The 14,110-nt window shown below is 35.0% G+C and overlaps 1 protein-coding gene and 1 long non-coding RNA gene across 2 annotated transcripts; both read right to left on the bottom strand.

Moving 5' to 3' along the window:
• Window positions 1-2,206: 2,206 nt before the first annotated feature.
• Window positions 2,207-5,407, bottom strand: LOC143640666 (transport and Golgi organization protein 1 homolog). The gene is made up of 4 exons (XM_077108327.1): window positions 5,335-5,407; window positions 5,013-5,150; window positions 3,988-4,064; window positions 2,207-2,383 (listed from the first exon to the last, which is right to left on the bottom strand). The coding sequence occupies exons 1-4, from the start codon at window positions 5,405-5,407 to the stop codon at window positions 2,207-2,209; spliced, it is 465 nt and encodes a 154-aa protein (XP_076964442.1).
• Window positions 5,408-5,410: 3 nt separating this feature from the next.
• On the bottom strand, window positions 5,411-6,811 carry LOC143640663 (uncharacterized). The gene is made up of 5 exons (XR_013155063.1): window positions 6,751-6,811; window positions 5,841-5,901; window positions 5,691-5,726; window positions 5,546-5,613; window positions 5,411-5,435 (listed from the first exon to the last, which is right to left on the bottom strand). It is a non-coding gene; the product is annotated as an uncharacterized LOC143640663 (long non-coding RNA).
• Between the last annotated feature and the right edge of the window lie 7,299 nt (window positions 6,812-14,110).

Raw genomic sequence — 14,110 nt, 5'->3', positions numbered from 1 at the left:
AGAAATTTCCTTATTTTTTATAGACACAACATACCACCCTGTATTTTACCGTTATAATGCAATAATGGCAAAAGCAGTAGAACTTCAGGTCAAACAACTCTTGCTACTAATGTAAACTCATTCTCAGAAAACCATTCTCACATGGACAGTGGTTAGAAAAAAGTACATGAATGTGCTACAAAAATAGAGCCATAAGACTTCTCACAAATAAAAGAAATTCCTCTGTATAAGTCCACAGTTGACCAAGGGCCAGCCTCCTTAACAGTGAGCAACAGGAAATATGCTGCCAAGTCACCATCTTCAGTTCTGAGAGTGAGTTTACATACTTCCCCAAAGGCACAAAGTCTCATGACGATCCAATGAATCAACAGACACTTGGGAAATATTAATAAACAATGTTTTATGAACTATTACAACAAAGAACTTCAGCAAGAAGGAAAATGAAGTTTATGATCCTTGAGTAAACATTTTTATTGTAACAGTCTCTGCGACCAGATATTTAAAGAGAAAAATTAAGGTTATAAAACACCATTTCTCTGTTATCAACTGGAATACACTAAAAATAGGATAATGGAAATACATGTTCTTAAAGCATTTCCACAGGAAATGTCCATAATTATGACATTCTAAACCATTTAGCAATTGTATATGCTACATTAACTAAAACAAAGGTATTCCTTATTGCACATTTTAAAGTTGGAAGGATACTCTAGTTTAAGTGGGGGATATTTAGGGGGAAAATATTTTGGCTCCAAATGTATACTGCACCAAGGCAGCTTCATTCTAAAAACATAAACCATTTAAAATAAACTTTTATATTTTGAAGCCAATAATCCTTCAACACAATGAATAGTTAGTTCATAGTCCACTTTCTGACTAAGTGTCAGAGGTTAATTTTATGGGCCCTGTTTTAAGGCCTTTGAACAGCCCTCACTACTCTGAGAATCGGGTGTAGGTGGAGGTTCATCTTTAAAGCCTGAAGACATTAAGTCTTTTGCAGCAGGTGGTGGCCCATAGTCTTGGGGACCATGAGTTGGAGGTGGTAATGGGGCACCAGGAATGAAGTACTCTCTTGGGCCAAATGAGCCTAAAGGTCTAAATGGTGCAGGTCCTGGAAAAAAATCACGAGGGTCAAAAGGCAAATCCCGTTGTCCAGGTGGAACACCTGGTGCATATTCTCTGAAGCCTATTGGTGGACGCATACCAGGACCTGGAAAATAAAAAGGAAGTTACGTAAATACCCAGAAATTTCTGAACTTGGGTGATTTCAAGTATGTTAATATAGTCTTTAATTTCTCCCAAGCCTAGAACATCAACTGGTGAACATCCTGACTTGCCAGATGAGGCAAACTGAAATGGAACAAGTTTAGGTTATAGCCTGGCCAACCAGCCATGAAGCAACATATTAAGGATTTAAACATGGCTCTACGTAGCTCCAGGCTTATCTTTTTTCTTTCCCTACTATATAATTGCAGAATTATTTCTATCTCACAAGAGCTCCATTTATATTTGGAAGTACTATATTACCATGACAAGATGATAGACTATGAAATAAGAACTTTACTACATCAAAGAAATTTTGATAAAAGGAAATCTTACTATTTATTACTGTATCCATTAAAAATTCATAAAGTATTTCAGCATGGACTTTACACATGCCATCAGAATCAAGGTGCATGCCCTCCTGGAAAAGGCCTTCCTCAGCCACCTAATTAAATCAGCAACATTTATTAGGTCACTGTTAAATCCTCCTCTTTAACACTTCCCTCTGACTTTTCTCAAGGTAAGGAGGGTTTGACTTTTCCTTTTCTATATTCTATAACCTACTGCTTATGCTTCCATTATGGGTGATTACAAACTTTATGCTATAGGATTTTCATATCTGTGACAAAATTTTAAGTTATGTCATGTGTCTCATCCACCTTTCCATCTATTGCAGTGCATATCAACATATTTTCAACAAACATCTGCAGAAGTAATATTTCTGGCTTTTCTCTATATAGCCCCTTATCCTTGTCTATGAGATAGCTATTGCCTATCTCAGTATAAGATTATGTAGTGTCCCATATGTCCCAGAAAACTGGAGGAAAAGTTAAAATGTACTCAGCTGTATCCTTTCATTGTTAAGACCTGAGATAGCAACCAACTGTTTTAGCAAGCAATAGAAATGAAAGATGAATGTGATTTATAAGTCAATCACTACTGTTCAGATCATCATACCAAATGGTGGAGGAATTGGCCGAGGCCCAAAAGGCCCACTGAGCTGAAATGGCGGTCCATACCAAAAGGGAGGTGGTGGAGGCCGTCCCATCGGGGGTCCCATAGGGGGGCCCATGAAGGGTACCCCTGAGAAAGGAGGGGGCCCTTTCATAGCCATATTAACCTGCAATTTAAGATTTTAAAGCAGTTAAAATTTTTTAAATTCCTATGTATTAAGACAAAGTACCAACACCGATAAAAGCTAAAACCCAAAACAGGCACCTTTCCAGAGAACACCATCAGTGCAACAAAACTCTACCCACCCCTCCTGTGTATTCCCACTGACAGCTTACAGAAGTTAGAAGGATTCCACAAGAGGGAGCAGTTTATAACTGATTATATCTGCACAGGAAAGGGAAAGGCAAGAGGACTGGCAGAGGTTATTAACACAGATGATTTCTGACCAGTATGTCATGCTGTATTCACTACAACCTATTTCAAAGGGAGTCCCCCCCCTCCCCATCACTTCCTTTTCATCACAATAGCTCATTACTTCCATATTAAGAATGAACAGAATAAAATGAAAAATCCATTCTCTACCCATGTAATAATAGCTACTAGAGTATCTTCAGTAAGTCTTTCATATATTATTCAACCTCTGAGATCTTTAAGTAGACTGTCTTGTTTTAAATAAGAGGGAACAAAAGCAAATGGATTATCATAATTTGTTGAAGGCCACACTGCATATTAAAGGGTCTCAATCCCAGGTTTGCCTCCAAGCCATGCTTTTCCCACCTCTACTCATCTCTAACAACGGGTCTTTGCTCTCTTTTAAGTCTTCTACTACAAAGGGGTTTGGGGGTCTTATCTAAGCTGCCCTTAGATTGCTCCAGAGATGTATATTCCTGGAATATGTATACACTGGAACTTGAGAAGTATTTTCCAACACAATGCTATATACACAAATTAGGAAGACAAGGCTTTAATAATTTACTTTCATTTACTGTACACCATTTGAGATATTGATTTATCATTTCCTATGAGTAGTGGGTTTGAAACTAAACAATTAAAAATTTGTTTTATTATAGAGCTGCAGAAGACCTACCAGATATAATAGCAACACAGTTACAAGAGAATGCACTTATGTGAACAAATGAGACCATTGCTTGGGACTGGCTCAAGAGGTCATTTCACATTATCATTGTTGCACTGAAACAGTATTTCAGTTTCAGAAAATCTGATACCAATCTAATTCAAATCACTCAAAATAGGGTTTGCACAAATGGAGGAATTCTTAAATAGCATTCTTCCAAACAAAAGTAAAAATGATGAATTATATAATTTATGATGAATTTACTTTGCCTTAGATCATTCAACACAAAACACCATATAAAGTTAAAGTGATAACTTTTCACATTCTGTAGTTCATTATAGTTGTACACACTTAAGCCACATTTCCAAGTTAAGGAGAAAAGTAAGCTCAATATTGCATGCCGTTTAAAGCAAACAAGATCAGTGCCATGCTCTGAATATCCTTCCCAGAAATGCACAGAATAAAACCCAATTCAGTTCTCAACCTCTAAGTACTTACTCCAACTGGATGCTCAGTCAAAGAAGTAATGGTAGAAACTGAGAGGGTCTCAGGTTCTTGGGGAAGAGTTTGCTTTTTAAAAAACAAATGGGATAGTACAAATAGAACACAAAGAAGGATAAAGCAAAGAGCAAGTACTGTAGGAAAGCTACATGTTCCTGCACGACCACGTGATTCACAGTAACTACAGAACTTACCTTGCCCTCATCCGTCACCTTAGCTGGAGAAGAACTTCTGGAGCTGCTGTTCATGTGAGCTGGACCACATCCTGGGTCTGTTAGAGATCAAAGAATGGATTCAGACTTATTCTAACATGAAAAGAATAAAAATCCTGCATCCACAATTACAGATTCTTTGAAATTACTTGGTCTCTTTACCAGAGGCAACGGGTTTCCCAGATGCCTCAGAAGACCATTGAGTACGAGGTAAAGGTCCATCCATTGACCCTTGGTAAAGAAAGATCAGAGCGCTTGTATGTATTTTTCAGAAGAAATAAACCACTGGTGGACAGGTCAGGGTTCAACAATAACTAGAAAGCAACATTAAAAATGGGTTGGCCAGGGATTGGGGTCGTAGCTCAGTTGTAGAGTGTTTGCCTAGCATGTGTGAGGCACTGGGTTTGATTCTCAGCACCACACCATCTACAATTAAAAATATTTATTTAAAAAAATGGGTTGCCCAATACGTAAATCACAATTTATGAAGAGACTTAAGTAAAATAAAGAACTGCCTTGGGTTGATAGAACAGCAAATTAATACGTACTGGTCCTAAACTTTAAGCTATAGACTTGAAGTATGTGTAGGTTGGCTTTTCTTTAGTCTGTATAAACTGACTTCCAATCTTACCAAGACTACAGTCCTATTTAGAATTGGAAATAAGACTCAGTATTTCATATTGGAAATATGTATGCCACATAAAGTTTAAGGCTACTTTTATAATATTTGGGAAAGGAACACCATAGAGATTTAATTTAAAGATAAAGGTTTACACTTCACAGTGTAAAATTTAAAAGAAAAAAACAATACAGGGACCTCCAGGAAAAAAAAAATGTTTTCTATTCTAGAACAGATTTTACAGAAAACATTCACTAAGATAAAGTAAGAAATCATCTTCTATATATTGTACAGGCCCAAATTCTATGTTTTCATTAGAATATTCAAAAGGGAAAAAAAAACCAAAACCTTGAAGCAGTTTACTATAAAGCAACATGTGAATGCTCACCAAATCCATTTCTAGGCATATCTCTTTGATTAAGAGTAGCAGAAGGAGGTCTCCCAGCTGGCTCTGCTGTCAGTGGAGGGGAACATTCTCCACCACTCACAGGGGATGGACCAAAAGAGCCATTATGGCTCAGTGGACCTAAAGATAACAATGCCGTGTTACTACTTTAAGGCAGCCTTCTCCCTGACACCAACCCCCACACCTCCCGCTTTAGCAAATCATTCAGATTATTTCATAACCATTACACACAGAAATAAAAAGTAATTTACATACATTCTGCACCCAAGAAATAAAATAGCTCCTTTTACAAAGTGCCCCCTACCTCTCTGAGGAGGATTTTGTAAATTTGGTCTCCCCGGCATTGGTTTTACAATCACAGGTTCATATTGCCGCATTGCCATCTTTTGGGTTATTTCCAGTAGTCTTGAATATTGAGAAAGAATGGGCTGAATTATGAAACAGCAATCATAGATAATATCTAGAATAACCTTAAAACACTACAAAACATACAGTAAGATATAAAAATCACATACTTCTGTCTCAAATTAGCAGCTTCCCTTTTCTCTTCAGCTATAGCTCTTTCTGCAGAACGAGCTTTGAGCTATTAAAGAGAAAGTATTCAAATTCAGTTGCGGTAGGCTATGCAAAAAATAAAGAAAAGGGGGAAAAAAATCTTACCCAATTATCATGAGCTTTCTTCTCATGCATAGCAATCTGAAAAAGACAAGACATTAAAAAAATGTTTTTAGGGACTCATTATAATAGCCTATAATTGTCTGTATTAGATATCAAAGAATTCTGCAACTACAGGACAGTATTAATTACTACCTGGTTTTTAAATGAGCGCTTGGTTTTCTGTAATTCTTCTTCCATCTCTTCAATTCTCCGCCTAAGAATTACAACAATTGAATAAAATTTGAAACATTCTGACCATTTTCCCTTTATTCCATCAGCTATACTTTTAAAGACTTTTATCATACATAAAAAAACATTTCTATAGTTATATGAATCCAGTGTGATCAAAACTAATACTACAGGCCAGGTGCAATGCCACATGCCAGTAATCCCAATGATTGGGAAGCTGAGACAGCAGGATCACAAGTTCGAGGTCAGTCTCAGCAATTAAGTGGGAACCTATGCAACTGAGACCCTGTCTCAAAGTAAAAAAAAAAGGTCTAAGGATGTAGCTTAGTAGTAAAGCACCAAAAATAAATAAATAAATAAATAAAAACCTAATACTAATAACTTTTTTATCATTTAATTGCTAGAGATTCTGAATTGATAAATTATAATTTCCTTAACTGTTCATCAGTGTGTTCTCAAGTAATTCTGCTAGAAATATCTTCCTCCTTAAAACTTTTTTTCTTTTTTTCAAATTATATCCATAGAAGATTTCCAAGGTCTATCAAATGCCACACTTTTGCGGGTCTTGATATAACACACAGCAAACTGATTTCTTAAAGAATTACTACAACATACAAAACCCCCAGAACTGTTTGCATTGACCAAGTTCCCTATGGTCTTGCCCATTGGGTACAAGTAAATTTTTGTTAACATTTTTCATTTGTTAAGTTGAAATTTATTTTTTCTCCTGTGTGAATTAAATGTGTTCATATTCTCTCGTTATTTATACTTCCGTGCTATTTTCTTCTATCTACATAATGTAAAAAAAAGATTAAAAAGAAAGCTAACACTAATTCATTAGACATTGACACCCTCCTTTAGAAACTGAACTCACTTGTAATTTTTAACTTCCTGAACAGCGGAAACCACCTTTTCATCTGCAGCTGACAGCTGCAGCTCTTTTTCTAGTCTCTCACATTCTTCTTGACTCAGTTTCCTAAAATAAAGCCAGTTATCAAATCAAAAGTTTCTCTTTGTGAATATCACTTCCCACAATTCTATAAAATGCTTAAGCACATAAAATAGGAATTCAAACCTGCAATTTCATAAATCAAACTCTGGCAAATCACTTACATTTTCTAACTTCTCCTCTTAATTCTCTACTTACCAGTAAATAAAATAAATGTGAAAACAACATGTGCCCCAAGGGCAAGTCTCCTGTGTGTAAGATAATAAAAACTCACTTTACTTCAATGTGGAAGATCAGGACTGATCAACCTAACATAATTAAACATATTAGGATAAAGCAGGGGATAATTCTTTTCTCGTTTCTGCCATGGGTAGGACACTAAGTATATCTTTGTCATGGAGGAACTCTTTTCTCAATCCAAGACTGGTACCATAATAAAGATATAGTCAGTCAAAGAAAAAATCTTCTAGAATATGTCTTTTAGCTATGCAATTAACCACAGAATATTTTTCACACTTTAGATATCTATTTCAAAAGAATTGTAAATTAAGCAAAAAGACAAATCTGAGTTTTGATAATGTCTATCAAACAGAAAAAGAAGCCAAACTGACCCACTATCAGAGTATTATCTACTGAGAAGTTTTAACTCTGATCATAAAACTCAAGATGTTCATCTACTGACACAAAGGTAGCCACATTTAATGATTTAAAAAATACTATTTTCTGCTATCCTTGTACTACTTTAGCCATAGTTCCAATTCAAAAGATAATTAACTTGAAACTTAATTTTCCATAAATCAGAAGAACTGCAGTAAAAAAGGATTACTGATACCAAATAGAAAAAGGGGATTATATATTCTTATATAGCTTCTAATTTAATTCTTCAGCAAGTATTTTATGAGTGGCTATAATATTCTAGTTACCTTGTAAGATGCTAAAGAATAAAAGAGCTCACTGTTTCAGGTATAAATGATGCCTAAAGGAATATAATAATTTTCCCCACTTGCTTAAGAAGGAATATGGAGAAAACTGAATCTTGAAGAAAAGAGAGAATTTTGTTTCCAATTATCAAAGAGTTAGTCTGAGAGCACTAAGAACAATCAAAACATCTTTATAAGAATATAAAATTGTGTTTGAAGGGATCCAAGCTAAAAAGTCAGTGAAGATATATGTATGTGGCCAAGATCCATTAGAAAAAGGAATCTCAGAATTACAAGTAAGGCTGGTGCTTTAAGGTAATTTTCTCCTATTGAAGATAACACAAAGATATGAGTCTGAACCAAGCCTTCATTAAATTCCTGGGCTTAGAGGAAAAAAGAGGCTACCAATAAAGGGACCCTTAATAAAAGCCCTAGCCTTTGAGTTTAGATTAGAAAGTACTGCACACTTAAGTGATGAACAGGCAAAAAATCTAAAAGGAACAATACTGAAACATTGAAAAGACAAGTCATTTTTGAATTATCTTAATTGCTGACTAAGTTTAAAGTGACAATCTTACTCAAGTAACCTCAACACTTTTCTATAAGAAGATAACTTCGTCTTAGTCCTCAAATTTCATCTATAATTATCACAACAATGTTGGCCAATCAAAACTGACCAGGCACTCCATAAGACAAAATTCTGTGAGAAAAAATCCCACAGAAAATGAAACCAACAAATGGGGTTATCCGCACATGTTTTAAAATCACTGTGCTTTGTATAGTCAAAAAAGTAAAGTCAAGATTATGAATTTTAGGGCTGGGAATATAGTTTAGTTCTTAAAGTGCTGCCTTGCACGCACAAGGCTCTGGGTTCAAACACCAGCACCACAAAAGAGGAAAAAAAAAGATTACGAATTTTGTCAAAGGATTAGAAACTATAAAACCAAGAAATAGTTGGGTATGGTGACCTACCTACAGTCGAAGATACTCAGGAGGCAGAGGCAGAATTATGAGATTAAAGATAGCTTGGAAAGCAGTAAGACCCTAGTCCCTTATGAGAAAGAGCAAGGAGTCTGGGGAGGTAGCTCAATAGTAGAGCACATGGCTCAAGGTCCTGGGTTTGAGGTGTAGTACTGAAATAGGACTGGGGTTGTGGCTCAGTGGTGAAGCACGAGCCCCAGATGTGTGGGGCACTGGGATCAGTCCTCAACACCACATAAAATAAAGTGGGTGGGGTGGGGAAAACTACACCTAGGCACTTCCCAATACAACTGTTATAAAAACAGAGAAAGGACTACAGAAACTACGGGAGGGATAAGACCAAACAACAATGATAATGGACTCCTTAAAGAAAAAATTTAAAACAGATGGTAATTAATTGGATATTTTAAAATTGCTAAAACTAAGTAACAGTTAAAATTCAGTAGCCAAAAGAAAGATCCTTTAAAAATGGAAACTGGTTTTAACTCTAATCATGAAGTTCATGTCAACCTAATACAGATTATAAAGGTAGCAATATTTAGTGGATAAAATACTATTCTCTGTTTATCCTTGTACTACCTTTGATACACTAATCAAATCTATCATTAAAGGACAATGTTCAAATAGAATGAAAATAATTTCAAATAAGAAACCAACAGTGTAGAATGCAGAACTACAGAAACTTTAAATATGTGTATAAATTGAATGAATGTCTTGTGGAGTTCACAGTATATGAAGTACTAACATACAATGCCACAACAGTTATCTGATTCAGGAGCTACTTAAAGCCCATAAAAAAAATAATAAACCTATTAATCTATGTCAGGTTTTTATTAAATCCAGAATATATACCATGGCCTTTAAATTATGAGAAGATGAATAAAATTATAATTATATAATTATAATTCCATTATAATTTATGATTACAACAAGCTTATACAGGGGATGAGGAAAATAATTAAAAATATTTAAACTATTAAAAAGATACAAGGAAGAAAAAAAGAACAGGTCATCAAATAGAAAGCAAATTCTTCATAAACCACAGGCACATATTCACATGGACAGACTTATATTTTAGAAAGTCCACTTCAAGCGGCTATAGAGAAAACTACTAAGAATTTGAAATAAGTTATATACAAATATAAAAAATGGAGAATGAAGACAGATGATCTAGGTTAGAAACAGAAAAGATGACACAGGCATGAACTAACATAGTACCTAGGGATGAGTAAAAAGAATACAAACCACAGATGATGACTGAATGAATTTTGGAGGAGTTGAAAAAAATAGTGCTACAATTTAATTGCATTACAAAGAAAATTAATTGCCATTTAGGTCATTCAGATTACTAGTAGGGACAGAGAAAACAAGTGTTCTTTTAAAAAAAGTGATAAAATGAGAAATGTTTCTTTGAAACAGGCCAGGAATTTAGAACTGGCCTGAACAAAAATTTGAGATTCTAAAAAGGTTGCTTGGAGATCACAGAATTTTAGAAAAGTTAATGGAAAGGTTTCAATATTTAATGCATTAATTAGGCAACAGAAGTCAAAATACCTAAAAATAGTTAGGTCTGTAAGAAGGTCTGTCTTTGCTTTACAAGATATATATATACCGAAGAGTAAAATCAGGTGCAAACAAATAAAATCTGACACAACCTATTTTTAGAGAATTCAAGTATTTTTGTGGATTAAAAACTTCAAATGAACTTTCGAAAAATAACTAGCTCCACACTAAGAACATTAATATATAAATATATACTACAAACAAGTACTTCTGTAATCATAACTCCTAAGGTCCTTGCCACAGTTCCATTTTGTGTGAACATCTGAGATATTCAAGTCCAAAACTTGTACCATCAATAAGTAAATATTATTCCTTTTTGAAGTTTTTATTCTGCTAAAACATGTCATTCCAAATCACTCAGTATTTTTAAAGGTCCAGAGTTAGAGATACAAGTTCAAAACATTAGAATTACATAACTGATCACAATGAAAGGTAATTAAAATAAATAGGGGGATCATAGAAAGGGTCTAGAACTTTGAGAGGTATTTCCACATCAGTGACTGTTAATACCATTTTACCACTTCCTGCCTTCATATGAATTTGACAATTGATTACGATGTCCTCACAGCCTTAGTTTATGGTTCCAACTACCTCAGGACTCTTAAGACTGACGATGGAAAGAAAAATGCAACTTATAGGAAACAAAACACAAAGGAAAAAAGACAAATCTCTACTTATTACAACTAGAAGAAATTTTAAATAATCTTAAGATAAAATTATCTATTAGTTCACACAGTGATAACAATAACAAACAATGAAAATCTTACTTTTGTAGTGCCATCTCATCTTTCTGGTAGAGTTCATTTAAAATCTCCACTTTCTGCCTTAGAGTTTTGCATTCCTCTTCCAGTCCAACTTTAGAAGACTGTAGTGAATTGCAGTCACCTTCTAATTTCTTTATTTGGTCTGTAAAGGATAAAACAGCTTATCTCTATATGTGCACAAGGACTTAAGAACTTGTTTGAGGGAGTCCTGCCAAGAAAAGTAAGAAGCATGAAAGCAAGAAGCCATTCTTTACCTTTCCAATAAAATTTTAAGTCTTTCCAACATGGCAATTTCTTCTCAAGAACAACCCACCTTCTAGATTACATTTTGTGGACATCGAGGCTCTTAGCTTAGGTTGTAAAAGTTTTAGATCCTCTTCAACTACTGATATTGTAGTTTGTGTCTAAAATTTGCAGAAAAGAGAGGTATTCTTAAAAGTGAGGCACAGGAAGAATTCACAGGCACTATGGGACTCTTACAAAGAACTATACCCGAGAGACATCCATCATCTGCTTAATTTGATCATTGATCTTCTCATTTCGATCACCTAAAAAACAAAAGACTTTAGCTTTTTCTTTCCTTACTTTTAACTCTATATTCTCCTAACTTCCCCAAACTAAATAATGATTGTGTTCAAACACCAGAAGAAAAAAAAAATCAATTAAATAACTAAACTGATTAGACTAATGACATTTAAGAAAATTGCAAGCTTAGATTTAAAAAAAAAAAAAGAGAGGTGAATTTCAGGCTGGGGTTGTGGCTCAGTGGTAGAGTGCTCACCTAGTATGTGTGAGGCACTGAGTTTGATCCTCAGCATAAAAATAAATAAAAGTACTGTGTCTGTCTTAAAAACAAAACAAAAAAAGGTGAATTTCTAGTTTGCACAACTAAAATGTTATCTATGCTATTCTTGTAAGATAAAAGCTTTTCTTCTCTCTCAGATCTATCTTCACCTGGGCAAGTAAGTGTCTTATTTAGAAAGATTCAATCCTCTGTCTTCTCCCTGAATCTACTACCAGGTGTGGTTTGAAATACTTGCTATGTAAGCAATATCCAACTTGGGAGAAAACATCTGGAAATATTTTCCTCATCAGTAAACACTGTTACACTCCCTCTCTCTAGCTTTCTGATAGTCTGTAGCCTCTGTTCTCACAGCCTTAGTTTATGGTTTCAACTACCTCCGGACTTTTAAGACTGACTGTGGACCTTAAAACCACAGAGCCATAGAGATGATGAGTATCAAAATCAACTATCATCTGCATAAGTTAAGAAACAAATTTCTCTTACTGTACAATGTTCAATACTTAGAGGTATAGGATGTGACTATTGTAGCTGCAGTGTACTTACTAGTTTTCAATGGGATAGAAAAAGTCAGTGTTCTTCACATGCCTATTGCTACATTATACCCAAGCAACCCACCTCTGCCAATGCAATAGACATATCTATAGATCCAGTGATATGTGTCTACAACCCTGAAGCTTAAGAAGAAAATCAGCCAGCTGAAAAGTGGCATCTGTATAAATACTTAATTAAAGACACGAAAGCAAAAAAAGGATTCAACCTCCCTGAGACTGATCTTACCTGCTACCTCTCCGTTGGTTAATTCATCTGACTCATCTTCTCTATTTTGATCCTCAGATTCAGATTCACATTGTAACTGATTCCACTGTGTGATATAATTAGTCAAAGCCTAGAAAAGAAGCAAAAGGTTGGAAGACTCTCGATTTTAATTCAGAAGATTTCAGGAGAATTCATGAGATGAAACATGTATTTGGAGTATAAATTGACATTAATAGTATCATCTTTGTGATTAAGAGCTACAAGTAGATCTTTCTGGGTCTTCTCAAATGATTTGATTTGTTCACTGAGCTCAGCGTGTGATGTACTCCAGTCTTTGACTTCCTGCTGCAACTGAAAAGTCAAAACACATGAATTCCTATGGGTTAGGGAGGGGTTTCTGCACTGGATACATCAGGACTACAAGACTTAGACAAAGAAATAGAGAACCATACTCCTCGGTGGCCTGCCTCAATAGAGAGGGTTGAGACCTTGGTTAAGGAAGAGGGCAGAGTGGCCCCAACACTCACAGCTGCAGTAAGAACATCAGAGCTCTCAGGAACTTGACCCTGTTTATTGCATTCCCCAGAAAATTGCTGCCAATTCAAATAATTTACCTCCAGCAGGAATGGGCACATATGACTGTCTCCTAAATTTAGACTCCTTATCATGTAATCTTCCCTTGGCCGGTGAATCAGTAACTACTCAAAAGAGGATCATAAAATACTTAATTTTCTGGTTTAAAAGTTTCTTTGAGGCTATGCAAGTTAATAACTGATTGACATTTGATAAGAAAAGCAATAATCCAAAAATCCAAAACAGATGGAGAACATATATATGCACTCAATTTAGGGAGCATGTTTAAACTTTGCATATCTAGAAAAGGTCCAACATGAATATTCCTTACCTCAGAAACAGATCCAAGAAAGATACAAGATAATGATATTCACTTCTCTAGTTTACATTATGTATGACATCAAATTTTCTTTACCTGCTCTTTCGTCTTCTTAAGCATGGTATTTTCTTTCTGAAGCTGACAGCATTCCAACTTCACCTTCTCTTCACGAAGCTTAGCTTCATTAAAGACAATTTGAAGCTAATGCAAAACACTACAGTTAGTGAATTAATTCCAAAGAAAAAACAAAGTTATACTTTCCCAAACCAGACATCATATAGTTCTCATTTTTTGCACATTTTAGCACACTTCAAATTTTTGGTCCGCAACAAAACTAAGATGTAGTATTAATATCCCGTTAGCAAGAGTTGGCAGCTTTACCTCTGAAAGTTCAGAAGTATTCACTGAAATGACATCTTTAAGCTTCTCTATCGATTTCTTATTTTCCATTATCTGCCAGGTGAAAACAGAACACAAAATATGCATTAGGATTTCAGTAGAAATAGTGATATGTGTGTGTGTGTGTGTGGGTGTGTGTGTGTGTGTGTGTGTGTACACACATATATATACTAAAAAAGATAAACACAACAAAATATTTGTCAAG

This window comes from Callospermophilus lateralis, unplaced genomic scaffold, assembly GCF_048772815.1.
Source record: "Callospermophilus lateralis isolate mCalLat2 unplaced genomic scaffold, mCalLat2.hap1 Scaffold_45, whole genome shotgun sequence".
Taxonomy (NCBI): domain Eukaryota; kingdom Metazoa; phylum Chordata; class Mammalia; order Rodentia; family Sciuridae; genus Callospermophilus; species Callospermophilus lateralis.
The sequence above is the reverse complement of the archived record's forward strand: the minus strand, read 5'-3'. Positions and strand labels throughout refer to the sequence as shown.

Bases quoted from the DNA above. Each gene is read 5' to 3' on its own strand.
- LOC143640666 (XM_077108327.1), bottom strand. From the start codon at position 5,407: ATGCGGCAATATGAACCTGTGATTGTAAAACCAATGCCGGGGAGACCA. The intron at 4,065-5,012 runs GTGAGCATTCAC...GATCTCTAACAG, and splicing joins TATGCCTAGAAATGGATTTG to ACCCAGGATGTGGTCCAGCT. The intron at 2,384-3,987 runs GTAAGTTCTGTA...CTTAAATTGCAG, and splicing joins AGGTGACGGATGAGGGCAAG to GTTAATATGGCTATGAAAGG.